Below are 19,662 nucleotides of genomic sequence, written 5' to 3' on the forward strand. Positions count from 1 at the left end.
ATTCATTTTGTTTACATTTTTAAAATCTAAAAATAACATTATAGCAACATAATGAGTTATCTAAAGATGTCACATGGTAATCACATTTCTAAACTATAGTAATCCAAGGAAAATAATTCAATATGCAAGCGAGTTTATCAAAGATCTTATAATTAGCATATATTTATCAAGATTTATGGAGTTGTTCTACGACGATCTTCTTCGCGCTTGCCTCAAACTTATTGCCTCAGGTAAGCAACCTTAAATCTTAAATGACTTAAAGAATTCATAATATCTTTGCTCATAAGGTAATTTAATTTAAGAAAAAAACTTCCTTTACTCAACTAGGTTTCTCGGCACAACTTTGCCTTTTCAAAGCCGCCACAAATTCTTCTCTCTTCTTCCCATCACCTCCAATTTCCTTTCTCCTTCTTCAATACTGTGCTAAAACTTTTACGGAGCTTGTAAACCATGTTCAACACTTTTTACGCAAATTCTACAGCTTCAATGGCTACTAGAAACAAATAATGCAAGAAACATGAAGCAAAACTTAAAATTGAAATAACAAGAAAATAAAAGTCTCAAATGTCACTAAAATCAGTTTCACAATTACTGATTTCACCTGGAGCCCAAAAATGCCGCCTCTCAGTTTGCGTGGCTACAGTTCCAAGCGCTACTCTCACGGGAAGAACAAATCTGGAGAGGGGAAAAAGGATTCGGCACTTTGCGGCTTACTAGGTGATCGCTTGCCCCTTGCTACAGTAATAGATCACAGGATCTTTTCTTGCTGAGCAGTAAATCGAATAGGGATGGAGGGCGTGCAAGGGAATTGAGAGGACAAGAGGTAAATCAAATGCTCCTGGGATGGAGGGCGTGCAAGGGAATTGAGAGGACAAGGGGTAAATCAAATGCTCGCGAACCCCTCTTTGACCGACCTATCAAATATAATGACAGGATAGTCAGTTGGAAACAATAATGCGAGATTATGGAGGGTTAATTAAGTTTTAATTAGGTTTAACTAAGATATAACTTCTGATTTTTATAACTTTCAATTCATTCAAAATTACATATAGTATTATATATTAAATTGATCGATTTTTTGTGTAGAATTTTATAAAATTATTTTGATTGAAATCCTAGGGATCTGAAATTTGTGGTATATTTTAGGTCGTCAAAAATTTTATCCGATTTCTTAAAATGGATTGTTACAGCTTACTGCCACATTGATTGAAATGAAAGTACTGAATGATGACTATAGATGATAGCATTGAGAATGGAGAAGAGCAAGATGGAGTTAGAAAGATAATTAGCCTATAATTAAGATATTGTGGCTTACATTAAAATTTGTTATCTGACAAGAGGGGAGGTAGATGACTAGGAAAAGGTAACGGAGCTCTTGAGGCAATACCATTTAAATCTCTTTGTTCGGTTGCAGTTGGGATAAACTTATATTTCCGGTTCTATTGGCTCAGACTTGAGGTGAAGGCACATCACCTCTGTTAATCCAATTAGAGGGACTTTTTTAATTTTTGAAGGGCTTGTTTAGAATTATGGTCTGCCTATAACCAAACAGCCATCTTCTCGTTCACATGACTGGATCTATAGGAAGGTGAAGTGATGATAATCAAAGAATACTCCATTAAATTTTCCATCACAGGCTGATGCATTGAAGAGGCAACTTGTAATGCAACTCTGGATGTTTGCCATGTGAACTTGATAGCCTTGTTGCAATATGATCTAGCATATGAGAATATTGGCTTACGAATGTTTTGAAGGATAAGAAGCATTTCATTATTAGCAATGCTAGGACGCTACCATGGAAGTCATTGAGCAAAATGCTGGTGAAACTATACTGAGGTGTTTTGTCAAACTTGTAGTAAAAGGCAAAAAAACCATAGGCTTTCGTTCCTATCCTTCCAAACAGCAACAACAATCAGGAAAGTTGTTACAATATTCAACATGATCAATCAGTTTAACAAGTCTATATTCCGAAACAAGCAGTACTATTCATGAACGGCAGATTTGCCTGCACAATTTGCTTGAGCAGCGGAGGAAAGAATTTTCTTAATTCCAGAATTGACCCTAAATTCAATGGCAAATCTTCTTTATAGAAGGAGCCATGTGCTAGGAGTTTCAAGCTATGATAGCTAAAGTATCTACAGGCATCCATATTTGCCATCACTCTGGTGGGTAGATAAATGAAGCACATTGGGTGGACTACCAAGAGGAAGTTGACTTGCATCACTGTGGTCGACTAAATTCGGCCATCTTTATCAACTTTTGCTGGTCACTTGAGCATTGATTGGCCATAGCATAGCTGCATCAAATCATGGTTTAAAAGTGTGCAATTTGGCGTTGGGGGTGTTTTTTATGTGAAGCGAATTCAAGTCGTTTTGAGATGTAAGCCTCAAAGTTAAACCATTAGATTAATTTTAAATATGAAAAATAAAATGTTTAGGAGTACACAATCCTTGTTTGGACTTGATTATAATAACATCATGAAAGTTTGATTTCAATTTCAACCTTTTAAAGCATGTAAGAATGATCTAAAAATGTTGAATTAACATTATAGAAAGTCATCCATGCACCCAATAGCAAGAAAGAAGTCTTAACATAAACAATAAATCTAAAATAAACTAGTTATGACTTGGAACTTTGAATTAAAAAGTCTATCTCACTCCCTCTCACTGTCATCTCTTAGAGGGGTCTTTTTAAAATCATAATCATAATTGATTATTTATTGCCGCCCTCTTCCTTAGTAGCAATATTTTTTTTAGTATTCTTCATTATCTTTAATCTCCATCACCTTACTCTTTGTTAATTGATAATATCAAATAAGAATGTTATCGTAAATAGTGACTATATTTACATTTTATGGTTTCTATTGTATAAATGTTTATAGTAATATATCCTTTTTTTTTTTTTACTTTTGATGTTCTTGTTCCTTCATTGAACAAGTTAGCATCCTGTTCTTCTTGTTATAATTGTGATGGTGAAACTTTTAATCATCCGATGACACATCATTAATCACCAATTTATCTTTATCATCCTCCAGATCTTTTTTACAAATCCTAAAATATAGGCATGTGTCTAATCAAATGCTCCTCAAGGTGTGCCTCATTCTGTGTGCCAAAATATTGAGCCGTAAGCCTCTTCCTCCCATTGTGCAATGTTTCAAGGCGCTTTGTAAGTGCCTCACCCTGAGGCATGCCTCATGGTGAGCCTTAAATTTTGCAATTTCAAAGAATGAATCAAATGATTGGCTTTACCACATGGAGTTTTAGAAATTGAGTTCTCTTAGCTTGACCAGCCTTCCATTATAGTTGAAAAAAAGAAACTTAGAAATTAATCCATGATCTCATACATTATAAATAAATGTAATTGAAGGTGGAAGACATATCTATTATTTAATAAAGTTGAGCTAATCCTCACGTTTCTGGCTTGAGTTTCCTTGGATGGAACTGTTGTGGAAGATCAATTTTTGAACTGTCTTTTTGGTTTTCTCTTGGTAACAATGCATCTGCTAATTGCCAATTTTGTTTGATACACTATTTGAAAGCAATATCTTATTTTTGTACTGCATACATTTTTTTTATAATGTGATAATAGTTTACATAGACCTGCTATTTTTATTGATATAAAGTGCTCTTAGAATTTGACAATCTAGTTAATTTAATTCCATAATTGTAAATTCCATAAATCTACTCTAAATTTTTTTTTTCCGGGAACAATGGCTACTAATCATGTTAATGATCGAACTTTGAAGTATTCTTTGCTTGGGTGAGATATTCTTAGCTAAGGATCGAACTTTGAAGTTAAAATATGGTATTTATTGGGATTTCTGGTGTATAGTAGACTGGCAAAATATTATACATTTCTGTTACATGCTTTTTTATTTTTTATTGCTATCTTGACATTTTTAGCTTGTTAAATAGGTTGGAGCGTAAGACTTTAAAAAGGAAGAAAATATTTGCTACACTTAAGGTTCTGGGAACGGTTGTTGAAGATCTTACGAGAGAGATATCACCTGACCAAGCTGAAAGATTAATCTCTGCAGAGGTTTTGTGTTCTTCTTTAATGAGAATGGTTTAGTTAATAACAGAATTACCAGGAGACAATTGGCATGGCTGCCAACTTTTATTGTTTCTTTGGATAACCTTCATTGAACATTTCCTTAAAACTTTATGTTGCAAACGCTTAACATGGTCCTTAATATGTTTGATTTATATCAGATGAAACGAGTCATGCAGGCAGATGCAGCAATGTCAGAAGATGTGGTTCCATATAATATCATTCCTTTGGATGCACCATCTATGACAAATGTCATCACTTCTTGTCCTGAGGTGAGCCATTGTTTACTCTCTTTGTTAATTTTCCTTCTTTTGTGTTTTATCTCCTTATTAATCCTATCTTCAGGTTAAAGCTGCAATGTCATCGCTCAAGTACCATAGGGGCTTACCCAAGCTTCCTGATGATTTTTTTATTCCGCCTGCTAGGAAACCTGATATGCTTGATTTATTGCACTATGCATTTGGATTTCAGGTTTGTTTCCTTTTGTGGTTTTGCGCTTGGTTTTTAGCGAAATACGTGCTTGGACATGAAATGCTAGCCGGCTATTCATTTGCTAATAAGTTCGGGCATTTATCAAATTTCAACCCAAAATATTGGTTTTTTTTAATTTTATGATGAATTTGCAGTGGTAGCTTCATTCTCTAATGTGTTTTTGAGATGCAGAAATAATCTTTAGAGATTAGTATCTCATATGGTTTTGTTATTCTTAACCATGGATATTTGCTTTGAGAATTTCTATTTTTTAACTCAATCTCATTGGTTTTTTTGATTGATCAATGTGATCTTGTTTTGCTAGTTGCAATCAACATTATTCTTATTAATGTTGAATATCGCATAATCGCATTAATATTTCTGCGGAGCCATAACATATGCGATACGAACCAAGTGTTGCGACGCTTATACGTGTTGTATCAATAGTATACTGAAGTGTTTTCCGTGTACAGGGAGCAGGCTAAATTCCAACTTGAAAAAGTTCTAGTTTGCTAATGTTGGACTTAGCTTGAATGGTAAAAAATTTTCGAGTTAAGAAAAGTTTCTAATCTAATTCTTGTTTAAAAATAAGACTACCTAAGCTAGAAGGAGAAGTTTTTAAGAGTTTCAATATATGAGAGATTTCTTCCTTGAATTGGTCTAGTGGTGAATAGAATAAAGAAAACGATAAAATTTATAGTGTCAAACAGGAGCTAATTTTTCTTTATCCCCTTTAAGAAGTTTAAGAAAGACTGATTGTCACAATTTTAGTTCTCTAAATTCCATGATCAGCCCACAAATTAACATCTCTCTAAATGTTTGCACAAACTTAGGAGCAATATTCATATTCCACTAAATCTATGTAGTTAACCCCTTCGTTCCACTAATTATCCTTTCGGATCTCAAGATTCACTATGACATTTAAGATTTCTACTGGCCAAAAAGAAAGTAAATTAGGCATTAAGGCTAACACATCACTTTAAAGAAAATTCCATTGCAAATTACAAACTTAACTTATTCTATCCAACCACAATTTCAATTCAAGGAAGAAATAAAAGAATTACTTACTAATCATGACTAAACTCATCAACACAAACTTATATATTGAAGAGAAATCATACACAATAGCATTACAAAGGAAATCCAAAGAAATAACAACTTCAATGTACTTATCTCGTTCCTATTAGAATAGGATAATGAAGTCTCAACCAGCATGTTTACTAACTTAAAATCTTACAATCAATCTCCTTCTCTCACTAGCACCTTGAAGATCTTCCCTGGCCTACTTCTTAAGCTCACGCAGGCTGACCCGACCCCTATTCATTTGTATTAGGCCTTTATATACTTCTCTCGACGAGGAGTCGTGGCTTTACTACAGAAACAGTCAAATTGTGTGAAATGACACCTATGCAATGGTCTACGACACCTAAGCGCTAGACACAAAGTCTGTTTTTATGGCTTTGGGTGCCTAGGCCCCCATATGCGGTGTCTATGCGCCCATATGCGTTGCCTAGGCACTTTAGGTTTATCGTCTACTTGTTGCAGCCGCGACATCTATATTCCATACACTATATTCTGGACGAAACCTTTGTGGCAATCGATCCTACTTTCCAGCCATCCCGTTTGCACGATGCTCCTTGCCTTTTTCGGGCGCTTAGGCACTACTCCACAAGAAAAATTTACATACGTGCGCAGCGCTGCGTACGTCAGGGAGGTTATTAAGAGGGTATTAGGGGGTTATATCGGTGTTATACCCCCTGTAACCTCTCTGTAACTTATTTGTAAACTACCTGTACCTTCTAGTAAGTTCCGCGCTTCTTGTTTTCATATATTTGTAGGTTACAGGCAGGTTACAAGGAGTTTACAGGGGGTATAACGCGGATATAACCCCCAATACCCTCTTAATAACCTTCCCAACGTACGCAGCACTGCGTACGTCTTACCTACGTAAATTTTTCTCCTACTCCACTGACGCTTACTTTCTGAGCTCCTGGCGCCTACCTTCCAAGATTTGTTTGGGGGCGAAATTTTCTGGAATTGATCTTCCTTAGACGCATTGGCATTGCCCTCTAGCATTGTGCCATTTTGAGATATTTCGAGCTCCAATTAACCTCTTTTCCCTGTGTTCTAGAATACACCACTAAAACCTTCCAAAAAAACATAAAATGAACATAAAAAGGATGAAAATATGACATCTAATGAGCACATTTCATATAAATGTCAACCTGGCATAATGATGATAAAAAAGTTATGAATACAAATGTAACTAAATTTAAAATGCAATTAAATTGAAAGCTAATCTATCATGACAATCACGGCCTCAAACAATTAATGTAAAATATATTTTTTTTCAAATTTAATTATTTTTTAAGAAAATAAACATGTCATCTCTAGAATCATCAATCATGACAAGTTAAAAAGTCTTTCATCCTTCATTGATATCATCATTATCTTTTTCATCACTTTCATCATTTTTATGTTCAATTGCAACAATGTTAAGCTTTTGAATATTATAGTTTCTTTCATAAACATAAGCGGTTTTTGTGATAGTACTCTATGTCAAATCTTCCTCACTAATAACTAATTCATTATCTTTAGTTGACTCATGATCCATTTTTCTTGTTAATTAACATTATTTATATTCTTTATAGAGGGTCAATATTGTCATGATGATTATATTGTTGAATGAAGGTCCTGTGATATTTCATACAATCTAACTATTTGAAGTGATTATGACTATCTCGCTTCTTTTTCTATGAAGTTAAAATAAAAATATTAAATTACAAAGTTTCATGATAATAATCAAATCACAATTTTATTTTGTACCTATATGTTCAAATACATTCCAATTGCATTCTCATCCAAATGAAATAAAGGAAATATTAAGCATTTAATTGCATAACTGTGAAGGTTAGTCACCAATCAACTAGAAGTATTTAATAGTTATCAAAATATTATTTAATATTAATTATATTTTAGTAAAATTATTTTTTGAAGTGCTCGTGTGGTCATTTGTTTTACATGAGGAATACCAAAAAATTATTCACCTTTAACATATACACTCAATTCATTGTTTAATTTTGTCTTCTTGATTGATATCTTTAGCTAATCCACACCAATTCTGTGTATAATCCATCAAATATTTTTTTTCTTTTGCATTGGCAGGGTTAAGTAAAAAGTATTGATGAATTAAGAATTATGCGGCTGCAAAAATAGTAAAAAGTATTGATGAATTAAGAATTATGCGGCTGCATGCAAAGGACGATGGAGTTGCATTTGTCTTCTTTTATTATTAATAATAAATATTTGCTCTTATTTATTACTTTTGATAAAAATTGTACTAGTTGGTTCTTTGGCTCTATCTATCACTTCATCGATATAAGTCATTGGAAGCTTTCTCTTCTTTATCAACCAATCTAATGATCTTTAACAAAGGGCTGCTTACTTTAAATGTATGTATCACTATATTTTAAAAAGAATACTTCAAGTTGGTTTTTGGTGTTTGTTTTGTCTTAATTTCCTTTGAATAATGATTGAATGCCAATTCATGTCATGTAAGCATTGTCTCATTATGCCAAACAATTAAAGTTTTGATTAAATGAATCTACGTTGATGCGGGACTCTCACCCAACTAGGAGGAGAGGTGGGATTGGGTAGTATTTCCAACCCAATATAACTCCATATAGGATTTTTCCCTCTCAAATGGGCGGGCCGGCTCTTGGGGCCTCTTACTATATTTATTTGCGATAGAATTAGGGTTTTTATTTCTCTTAGTATAATTATGTTATCTAAAAATTATTAGGGGACTTTTGATTGGATTTTATGCTATTTGGAGATTATTATTTTTGAAAATTTCCTCCTGTAGTGCTACATCCTTATTCTCTGTCAAGTAGTGTGTCTGCAGCTTGGTTGAGAACATGTGGTGGATCCTTTTTGACATTTGTGCCTCGCTGATATTTGCTTGTAAGGTGTTTCCTTGATCTTTTTCCCACAAGAAACATTTATTTTTCCTTTTTTTTCATTTTCTCATCTCTTAGAACCATAGAAATTCACTTATTAATCTTTTTATAAGATTTAAAAATCTTAGATTAGTGTCATTTGGTGTTAGTGGTGTTAGAACAGATTAAACAACTTTTTTTTTTTTTTGAAACCCAAAATCCTATCTCCTCTCATCTTTAGCCAACCTTAAAACCCCTTTTTTACCTCTATTCGAAGCTCTGCATGGAGGAGATCTAATATGTTGCTAAGGAGAAATTCTTAAAGAGGTGTTCAAGAGCTTTGTGATGAAAATATAAAAAGAGAATTCTTCAATTACAACGTAGGCTTGCTGATTTTGAGACAAAAACAACTCAGGAAAACCCTTAGCAACAATGATGAGCAATTAGATGAAAAAGATGAAACAAATCTCTTCTACCAAGCAGTCTCAAGTGACGAAAAGTCAATATCTCATCCATTTGTATTGAGTACATAAGAAGGGCAAGCGATTTTGGGTGAAGATTGATTTAACGGATTTGATGGCAATACGGATTTGGTTAAGTTTATTGAGTGTTTTCAAACTATGGATTGAATCTTTGAGTATAAATTAATTCAACCCTATAAAAAAATGTTAATTTGACTGCTATTAAACTCAGAAAGTGTGCTTCCTTATATTGTGAAATTATAAAGCGCTCGCGCCAACCTGAAGAGAAAATAAGATCTTGTTAAGATGAATGAGATGCAACGTAAATATCTCTCAACGCACTACATGATATTTTTTTTTATGTTTCACCATTTTACGACAAATCGATTTATTCACGGAGTACACCGCTAAATTTGAACAACTCATGTTGAAATATGAGTTGGCAGAGCCACAAGAGAATACTATAACATGATATCTTAGAGGATCAAGGCATTTCATTGACAATCTGGTGTAGTTGCAATCCTACTTGGCCTTGTAGGATGTACATAACATAGCCTTAAATGTGAAGGATTACAACAACATTAGATCCACTTCACTCTTTAAAGAAGTTTCAACCATAGTGTCAGACAACAAGAGCTTATCGACTGTAAGTGCTAATACTTGCTTCACATGAGAACAATACAACATAGGAAGGGGCAGAGGTTGGTTGGACCAGCACCCCCAATGCGTTTCTAGCTAAGAAGTGTTTATAGTGTCTTGGGTATGAACATATTTCATCCACCTGCTGAAATAGGAATGAGTTATTTCATTGAGTAGGGCGCAGTGGAAGAAACAAATAATGGAAACTTTAGAGGCGAGGAGAATTGGGACCAGTACCATCTTTCTACTGATGATTGTGAGATGCTTGTTGTTTGATGAGCCTTTTATAGTGAGTGTAAGAGAGCCTTAGGCTCCGTTTGAGACAGCTTATTCGCCGCAGTGGCGTTTTGAAAATGCGGCATCACCGTTTGAAAACTGCATTTGAGCGGCTTATTTGAAAATGCAGTTGGTTTTTTACATTAAATGCGAAACACAGGTTGAACCCACGGTCCACTTATCTGAAAATGCAGTTGGTTTTTTACATTAAACGCGAAACGCAGGTTGAACCCACGGTCCGCGTTTCCAGATAAACGACTTATCTGGATAAACACAAGCTATCCCAAACGCACCCTTAGTGACTTAGTATTTGTTATACCGTTAAAAGGAAGGCGTGCAACCTCAGTATAAAAGAAGAATTGCGATAATGCGACGTCTATCTAGATGTTGGATAGTTCTAGTCACTTCCCAAAAAATTTTCAACTATATTCCCGAACTCGATTGAGGGAAAAAATAGGATTAGTATTAATAAGAGGTGCCTAGTAAACCTTTTTCATTAGAGATTAGCTACAAAAGTTGGTGCGATGTGCGTCATGCTTATGCATGCTTATCACATCATATTAAACTGTCCACGATGGTATGATAGGGTTCACTTCATAATGAAGACAAAATAATCTACTCATTTTTCAAGTGATAGGAAGTGAATTGTGATTTTGCTTTTGAATGCATTAATTATGATAAGTACTTAAACTAAGATGGGTGTTGAAGTGCCTTCAACTAAATTTTTGTAAGTCATAAAAAAGGCATTAGTGGGACATGCATTGGTGATATTGGAGAGAAGTGAGACAAAAGAGCTGATACTTGTGCAGTGTAACCCTTATTGGATGAGTTTCAAGATGTTTTGACTGATAACCTACAACCTGGTTACCACCCCCATGAGAGATTTATTATGCCATATAACTCATCATAGGATTGATGGTCCCTAATCAACTAGCTTATAAGATGCGACCAACATAGTACAAGTTGTAGAAACAAATTGAGATTATCATGTTCCGAATCAACTTTGATTGTGTCCACGAAAAATGGATCATGACATGTGCATTGATAATAGAATTGTGAACAAAATCACCATCAAGTATATTTTCTTCATCGCAGACTAGATAATTTGTTGAATCAGTTGTATGGAGCTAGGATATTTTGTCAAGATTGATATATGAAGTCGTTATCATTAGATTCAGATGAGACCCGTGGACAATTGGAAGACTGCCTTCAAGATGAGGATGGACTGCATAAGTGGATGGTCACGCCTTTCAGCTTTTCCAATAATTGAGTATTTTCTTGCTGTTGATGATCCAAATATTTTGAGCCTTCATCAGAAAATCATGGTTGTTTAGTTGAATGACACTGTAATGCGTTACTATTCCGTAGAGGTACTTTTGCTATACATGTGATAGATTTTTAGGGTTCCTCGAATAGAGTAGTGACATGAGGGACTGTCCGAAGAAGTGTTTGTGACGTCATATACATGTTTTCTTGGGCATTATTTCAACTATTAGCATTGAGATGGAGCTAATAAAGATAAAGGCTGCAGCGAACTGGTTAACCTTGTAGTCTTTCAGTCAGGTGTGCTAGTTCTATGAATTGACTTCATATTATAAGAAATTTATCATGAAGTTTAGTTTTATAGCAATACCGCTAACATAGCTCCTCAAGGCGAACATTTTTTCACGAGTAGTTGGAACTCAAGTCAAATATGATGCTGTGAAGATTTAGGATACTTAGGCTCTTGTCCCAGTTCTTTCAAATTTTAATTAGGTGCTTGAGATTGAGTTGATGCATATAGTGCTGGAATTAGAGCTGTGCTAAGTTAGGGTGGAACTCCAACTTCTTTGGTGAGAAGCCGAATAACTTAAAGGGAATAAATTCTACATATGACAAAGAGTACTATGTTATTGTATGAGCTCTCAACCATCGAAGTCATTATCTATTAGCCAATGAGTGCACCCTCTACACTTATAATGTAGCTTTGAGATTTTTGAACCAGGATAAGTTGAATGGCGGACATCCCTTATGGTTCAAATTTTTATCTTCTTTGCAATTGGTACTCATGCAAGAAGTTGGAAACTAGAATATGATAGTTGATGTCTTGAGTCGCTGTCACCGTGATCACTATTATGCAATTGAAGGTGGCTTAATTTTAAGCGTGAATGACTCATATGCCATTGATGAAGGTCAGTGTCATCAAAACGCAAAGCTCATTGCGATGCATAAGAATTTATTTTTGCTTCAAAGCACAATGCGTAGTGCAAAACAGTGCTTTTATTAATTAAAGCATTAATAGATTGTATAAAACTATTAATGTATAAATACCTTCATTCACAATTATAAAATATAAAGTATGACTTAAAAGTTGATATAAATTAGAAAGAATGTGGTGCAATACCTAATTTGAAGGCAAATATTAAGGGTGAGTCTGCAAATTAAAATTTTGAACAATTTCTAACAGTTAGCTGCAATCATAAAAAACTTAAAAATTTCAAAAAGTATATATATCTCAAAAATAAAATCTAAATTTTAATGCATAAATAAACTAATAAAGTCTTAAGTTTCATAAAGCAAGTTAGATTAATTTAGTAGCCCTTTATTCCCTCCTACTAAACTGTGAACCAGGCCTATTAATTTGCTTTAGCGCTTCAAAATGCAATTTAACGAAGCGATGCGATCATCACGCGCCTTGCTTCATTTTGCACTTGAAGCACACTTTTAAAAATATGGACGAGGATTTTTAGAAATTTTGTACTTATTGTCAGGATAAATTATGAATTGTACCACAAGTTTGAGGGCTATTTGGTCTAGAACAAATTATGCATTTCTAGAAGTTCACTCGAGAAGTGTATTTTGCATGAGTGTTACATTGAAGAGATGAAATAACACAGTTTGATAGTGTTAAGACTCTTTCCTTTGTGTAAAAGAACTTATGTTAGCCTCGATTGCTATGAGATGTGAAACATACTTCAAAATGTAGGGCAAGTTGCTTAACTAAGGCCGGAGGATAGAACATGTCTTTATACTCTTCCCAAAGTAACTTTGGGTGAAGCGAGCTTGGAATTTGTTGATCGTTTAAATACAAAAAAGAGAAATAAATACATCACCTCTAATTGCTCCCGCCCTAGGGATGCCAATACTGCACTCGCTTGTTTTCTTTTCACGTACAATAATTGAAATTAGAACCTTGTTTCTTTTGGTCATAACAATCTAACCTAAACTCTTTGCTCCTTTCTACTTTCGAAAACAACCTTATTTCTTTGCTTCCTCAAGTCTCCCTTCCCAGCTGTGGCTGCGATTGACACAGGCATCTAAAAGCCCCATGCCAGAATGACTCAGGGCATGAAAAATTGGCGTGACATAGTTCGCGCACTCATCTCGATCGAACTAGTCCAAGGGTTAGAGGGCTCAAGCGGCCTTCCTTTAGCCCAGGGTTGCTGCCAAGGGGAGTGGGGCCTTCTCTAGTTATGCAAGTATCTTATATTTGCTTTTAGGATGTTTTAGGTTTCAGTTTTTGATGTGTTTCTATTGTGGCAATTATCGACATCTTCTGCGTTCGTTTCTAGGGCTGTATTCAAGAGCGAGTGGTGCTCCTGCTGTATCTCATTACGAGGTGGTGACTATCCTCTATTTTCCCTTCCTCTGCATCTCTCGTTTCGTAGTCCCACATCTTTCCTCACTGTAGCCCCCAAAACAGCCGTTGTTGCTGTTCTTTTCTATAGTTCTTTTCAACTACCTCGCTTCCACAAGCTTTGATGTACCTCCTTTCGAATATGCAGCCAACCTCCCTCTTGCTATTTCTGACAACCCACAGCCTTTCGGTCACCCCTGTCATCTCTTGTCGTTGCCTACCTGCAATCGAGCCACCCCGATCCTTGCTCATCTACCCTTTTGGCTTGCAGCCAATTTACACAGCCACCAAACACCGTTTTTCCCCTTTCTGACATGCATTTCTGGTCACCTCCCCTTCCATTCACTGTTGTCATTTGGAAAACATTACCCTACTGTTCTCTAGTTCTCCCAGCCCCTTGACGCTTGCTGCCACCCCCAAAACAACCACTCATAACCATTTCCGTGTTGCAACCGCCATCATACCATTCCACCCACTTATCACCACTTTCAAACCCTCCTAACCGACCACCACCCTTTTGGATACAACCCTAGTTGAGTTGTGTGTCACGTCTGTTGTTATTTCCCATTTCAATTTGTTGGTTGTAACCATCCTATTGGCTTTTTTCAGTAAGAATATTTGTTTACTTATTATTATTTGGGTTAGCTCTAATATCGTTTGGTATCAGATCTAGTCCAATCCATACTTCTATGATACTATCCGGAGCAAAAATCAACACGATTCTCCACAGAAATTAGGGCAAAACAGATTTATTATTTCAATAATTCAAATAACTCAATGAGAATACAAAGATAATAACCTACGATTCGAGAGGAAGGCGATCTCTTTTAATTCCTATAATTCGAGAGGTAGGAAATCTCTCCCAAAACCTAAACCTAAGACTCACAACTCAATCTCATGCATGAACCTATTCCTAGACATAACAAACATATTTATACCCAACAATACTAAAAGACTAAATTGCCCTTAGATGTGCAAAAGACAAATTTGTTTTTAGGCTAGGCGCCCTCATAATAATACTTCGTGTTTGAGCCTTCCTGATTACAGTATTGTCAACAACAATTCAATCCCGTATGACTTCTAAGTAGCGACCACTCTGTACGGCACGATACCTTCCCGCGTTCTTGACGCAGAAGACGATAAGAAATCTTGGCCGCAATGATTGAGTGGCTAATTTCCCAAAATTTGAAAGCTCTGATACCAATTTGATACTATCCGGAGTAAAAATTGACATTATTCTCCAAAAAAATTAGGGCAAAACAAATTTCTTATTTCAATAATTCAATCAACTCAATGAATAAACAAAGATAAGCACCTATGATTCTAGAGTTAGGCGGTCTCTCCCAATTTCTAAACTTCGAGAGGTAAGAAATCACTCCCAAAACCTAAACCTAAGACTCACAATTCAATCTTATACATGAACTTAGCTTTACACATAAGAAGTTTATTTATACTTAATAATAATAATAATAATAATAATAATAATAATAATAATAATAATAATAATAATAGTAATAATAATAATAAAAGATAAAATTGGCCTTAGACATATAAAAGACGAATTTGCCCCTGGGGCGCCCTCATGACATTCTATCATAGGGTTGCCAAAATCCACCCATACCTAAATTCACCTTCTCACAAGAATCATTGGCTGTTCTGATTTTTTAAACTAACCACCTAAAAATTTTCTCACCCTACGTTATCCCTATACACCCCTCTTTCATTTACTCAAACCCAAACTTTAACTATGCCACCAAAGAGATAATTGTTGGAGACTTGTTCGGGAGGATATGCCAAAATGCCATTTATGATATTCACAAAAGAGGATATGCCAAAATGCCATTTATGATATTCACAAAGATTGTCCAAGAACCTTCTTTAGAGGATTTGTGATGGGAAATCCTCCAACTACAAAAGAGGCTTATCGTCTTTGAGAGGGGGTAATTCAGAAGGGTCACTCGTACCAATAACAATGACTTGCCAGATCAAAATAATATAGTGAATCCCTTCCACCAAACAGATTTCAGAGATAAAGAACCATTATCCTGAAGATTTGAAATGAAATATCAGAGAATACAAGATTTTTAAGTAAAAGTGGATTTGTCATATTTCAACGGTTACATGTATCTGAACGAGTTCATCGAATGACTTTTGACACTGGAATATGTCTTTGATTACTTGGAAGTCCCACCAGACAAAATGGTGAAACTAGACGTCAAGAAGTAAATGAAGAGTGCATATTATTGGTGGGAGAACTTGAAGGTTTTTCGACAACGAGAAGGGAAGAGTAAATTACTACATGTTTTAAGATAAAATGAGAGATGTAGTGCGAGCATCTACCGGTTCCTTATATATATCTTGTTTAGACCCTCACTTCAAAAGTGGAGAGAAAATCTCACAAGGTGACCGTCATATCTTACAAGGAGAGTTCCACCCCAGGATTAAGCAACAAGAGAACACACAACAGAGCATCTAAGCCGACTTCACCTAAGAAGAAACTACTTAGAGTGGAGAACTAATAAAGCCAATCAACATTCCCAAATTTGTCGCAGCCAGAAAGTTTTTCAAATGTCACGGATTTGAACGTATTGAATCATATTGCACAACTAGAGGAGCTATTTCGCCGAGCATATTGATGAAATGGACAATGACACACTGGACGTTGAAAAATGCAAGGACACAAAGGAGTATTAGATTTCAACTAATGTGGGTGAAATGCACATAGTTTAAGCTGAGTCTGATATTGGTGGTCCAAGAGGCTTCTAAGTTTGAGGAACTGACTCCAGAGACATGACAACCCCGAGTAAGAGAATTTCAGACTTTTCATATATATAGTCTACTTTCTAAGTTGCCCATTTTAAGGAAAGTCCAACATGTTGGAGATGAGATTGTTTTGTGTCCCTTATGGAACATTATATGGAGTCATTTGGGCATAAAAATTAGTTCAACACTGTACCCATCAACTGATGATCAAACAAGATGGATGAACCATAGTTTTGGTTATCCTCTTACGATTTTTGGGGAATAAAACATCCTATAACGAGATCTAGGTTCTACCAGAGAAGAATATGCCTTTCATGAGTAGTTACTATTGAGATTTGCCCAGCTTGTCATAAATTTTATCTTAGAGTTGAATCCTCGCATACTTGTTTATCGGAAACTCTCAGATGAGTACTAGGAGTAGAAGAAGTCAATTACAGATTTAATGGCTCGAAGTTTGGTTCGTGAGGATACCCATTCACTTGCAGTTCTAATTCTGATTGTGCCAAAAGAAAATGTCTACTTATTTTATCAGGATGTGATTTGAAATGAAAATTCTCACAATATTGACTTACCGGGAGATTATAATAGTTCTGTTACTCTCAACATGCCTTATTTGATTCCGTATTTCGAGGAGATGGAAGCTTTGACAAATTGGGTTGAAGCTCCCCCAACCTCGAGAGACTAACACATAGGTCTGGAGGCCCCCTGTGCGACTCAGAATGACATCAATCGTAAAAAAATTGGCGCGACAAATGCCGTCTATTCACATGGACCGAATAGGTCCAGGACCTTTGGCCTAGGGTTGCCGTCAAGGGGAGTGGGGCCATCCCTAGTTGTCCTAGTACCTTATATTTGATTTCAGGATGTTTTAGGGTTCAATTTTTGTTATGTTTTTGTCGGGACAGTCGACAACGTCGCTTGTGTTCCCTTCTAGGGTTATATCCAAGTGCAAGTGGTGTTTCGACTATATCTCGTTCCAAGGTGGTGAATATTCTCGACTTTTCCTTCAAGTTTCTCGCTTCGCTGCCACACATCTTTTCTTGTTGCAGACACCCAGGAAAGCCGACAATCGCTATTGCTGTTCTTTTCTGCATTTCTGTTTTTTACTTGCCATCGCTCTTCCCCAATCCCTGCTGCCCTTCCGAGTCGGCTGCTAGCCCTTCCTCTTGCTGTTTCCCCAACCCATAGCCTTTCGACTTCCCCTACTATCTTCCGTCACTGCCTACTTGAAGTCCAGGCCACCCTGATCCTTGCTCATCTCCTCGTCTAGGCTTTCGACCAGTCCTGCATATCCACCTAATACGAAAAATAACTTAATGCTCTCCAGCTCTCCTTGCCACTCGACACTTGCTGCCACCCCCGAAATAGCCACCCAAAGCATCTTCCTCGCTGCAATTGCTGCATTCCAACCACCATCCAACCATTCCACCCACCTACCACCATTTCCAAACTGCCGCATCCCACTTTCCAACCTACTGACCTAAATTTGAACTATTTAGACGATGTGGTCATTACTTTAAAATGTCAAAACAATAATAAAAGAGTATAGCTTACGGAAGACAAAAAATTATTTAAATTATGGTTCAAGTCATTTCAAGGGTACAAAATTATCCACACATGACATATAAAGGCTTATGAAGAATTTGATGACCCGCAAATCAATGTGATTGGACTTCTCTTTGAGTTCAAACTTGATTAAAATTATAAATTATAATCATGTTTGAAGATGATTTAATAAAATTTCTATGTTCTAATACAATCAAATTTTTATGTAAAATTTTTTGAATAAATAAATCAGTTTAAATTTAAGCACATACATTTCATTTTTAAATACAAAACAATGGCTTAATATAACAATTCATCACTGAACTCGCAATACATCTACTAGTGAACATAAGACGGGCTTTTTTAAAATTCAAAAGGAAATTTGTTCTAAGAAATTCTGAATGATATCAATGTATACAAATTTCAAGGTTATTTTTTAATTCAAATTCATCATTTTGGGATCTGTGCGAGTATTTTTAGAACTTGTATGAGTAAATAAATTAATTATGCATAAGGGCCAGAGTTGGAAAGTCTAGTATTGTCAATAATATACAAATAATAAGTATAAAAATTTATAAGTCCAAATCTCTTAATCTGATCCTCTTCATAAGGATTGATGTTGATGAAACTAATATTTTAGAAATATTCAAGTTACAAATTTCAAATAATGTTCAAATATAAATATTTTTAAATGTCTAAATCTGCGATGATGCTCGAATTGATAGAAGATTTCAATTGGAATTATCTATCTTCAAAATTAATTTCAAAAGTATATTTAAATAAACTCAAATGATTTAGGTAATGAACTCGATCCTCTGTAAGCGAGACAGTATCAACAAAGTTAAAATTTATCTAAATCCTTAAAGATAGTCGAGGTAATGAAATATTTTAGCCGTAGTGGTTCACTTTAAAAATTAAGCTTTAAAAGTTTAATTGAATAAATGTAAATAATATATAGGGGCATGTACCTAAATAGCAATCAATTCTTCTAAATTTACGTATCTTGCACCAAAACTTTCATTTTTATATGCATAAAACCCAATTTCTTGGTATCACATGAAAAATAAAACTAATTACATTTTTTGATGGTCAAATCTTTTTCATACATAAGTATAGTGCTATGTTTGTAAATATGGAATTTTAAGTGTGAGATACATAGATTCATAAGAATTAAGTGCTACGTATGCAAATTTTCCTAATATGTATTATAAACTTGATTCTTTGTAAGTAGGACACTTGACACGATACTTGTACAATCATGTGTAATTTTGAACTTGATCCTTTACAATGAAGATGTGAAGTCGATAGTTTCCAAATTAAACAATTAAACAAATCCTCAATGATGGTTGTGTTGACTGAAGATCTTAATTGGAGAGGTCAAATTTTAAATTAATTTTTAAATTAAGTTATCAAAATAACAAATTAACATATTCAAGTTAAAATCAATCAATTAAAGGCTTAAAATAAATTTCAAACCATTTAAGTTTAAGATCAATCACTTCAAAGCCTAAAGCAAAATTTTTCCACCATCTATAACAATTTGTTGAAGGTGACAAATTTTTTATTGATTTCAACTCACAAAAAAAATTAATATCATATCAAGTTGTCACTATATTCAAATTTAAAGCAATTTCACGACAATATGGATGTTTCTCAAGTCTTCTATCAATGTGATTTTGTCCAACACTCCACAAAAACAGCGGTTGCGCTCAAAGCCTTATGATTATGTGATTTGTTGCCAAATAACATCATTAAATTATAGTCACAACTATAACCCGTATGTTCTCCAATGGCTTCTACCATTTGAATTGTGAATTTTAAGCGTATATTCGATTGACATAAAGCTTTAGGTTAACTACATTTGATTTAGATTTGTCCCTTTGGACAACATCCATCCCAGATC

The 19,662-nt window shown here is 35.0% G+C and overlaps 1 protein-coding gene across 2 annotated transcripts in view; it reads left to right on the forward strand.

The window, feature by feature from the left end:
* LOC110024346 (callose synthase 9-like) overlaps positions 1-19,662 on the forward strand; it is a gene marked incomplete at its 3' end in the record, with an annotated part of 106,328 nt that overhangs the window by 12,574 nt on the left and 74,092 nt on the right. For both annotated transcript variants that reach the window (XM_020724251.1, XM_020724252.1), the window contains 3 exon segments: positions 3,915-4,038; positions 4,212-4,322; positions 4,396-4,521. In XM_020724251.1, coding sequence (XP_020579910.1) covers positions 3,915-4,038; positions 4,212-4,322; positions 4,396-4,521 — 361 coding nt within the window.

The sequence above is a fragment of the Phalaenopsis equestris genome, unplaced genomic scaffold, assembly GCF_001263595.1.
Source record: "Phalaenopsis equestris unplaced genomic scaffold, ASM126359v1 Scaffold000254, whole genome shotgun sequence".
NCBI classification, from domain to species: Eukaryota; Viridiplantae; Streptophyta; class Magnoliopsida; order Asparagales; family Orchidaceae; genus Phalaenopsis; species Phalaenopsis equestris.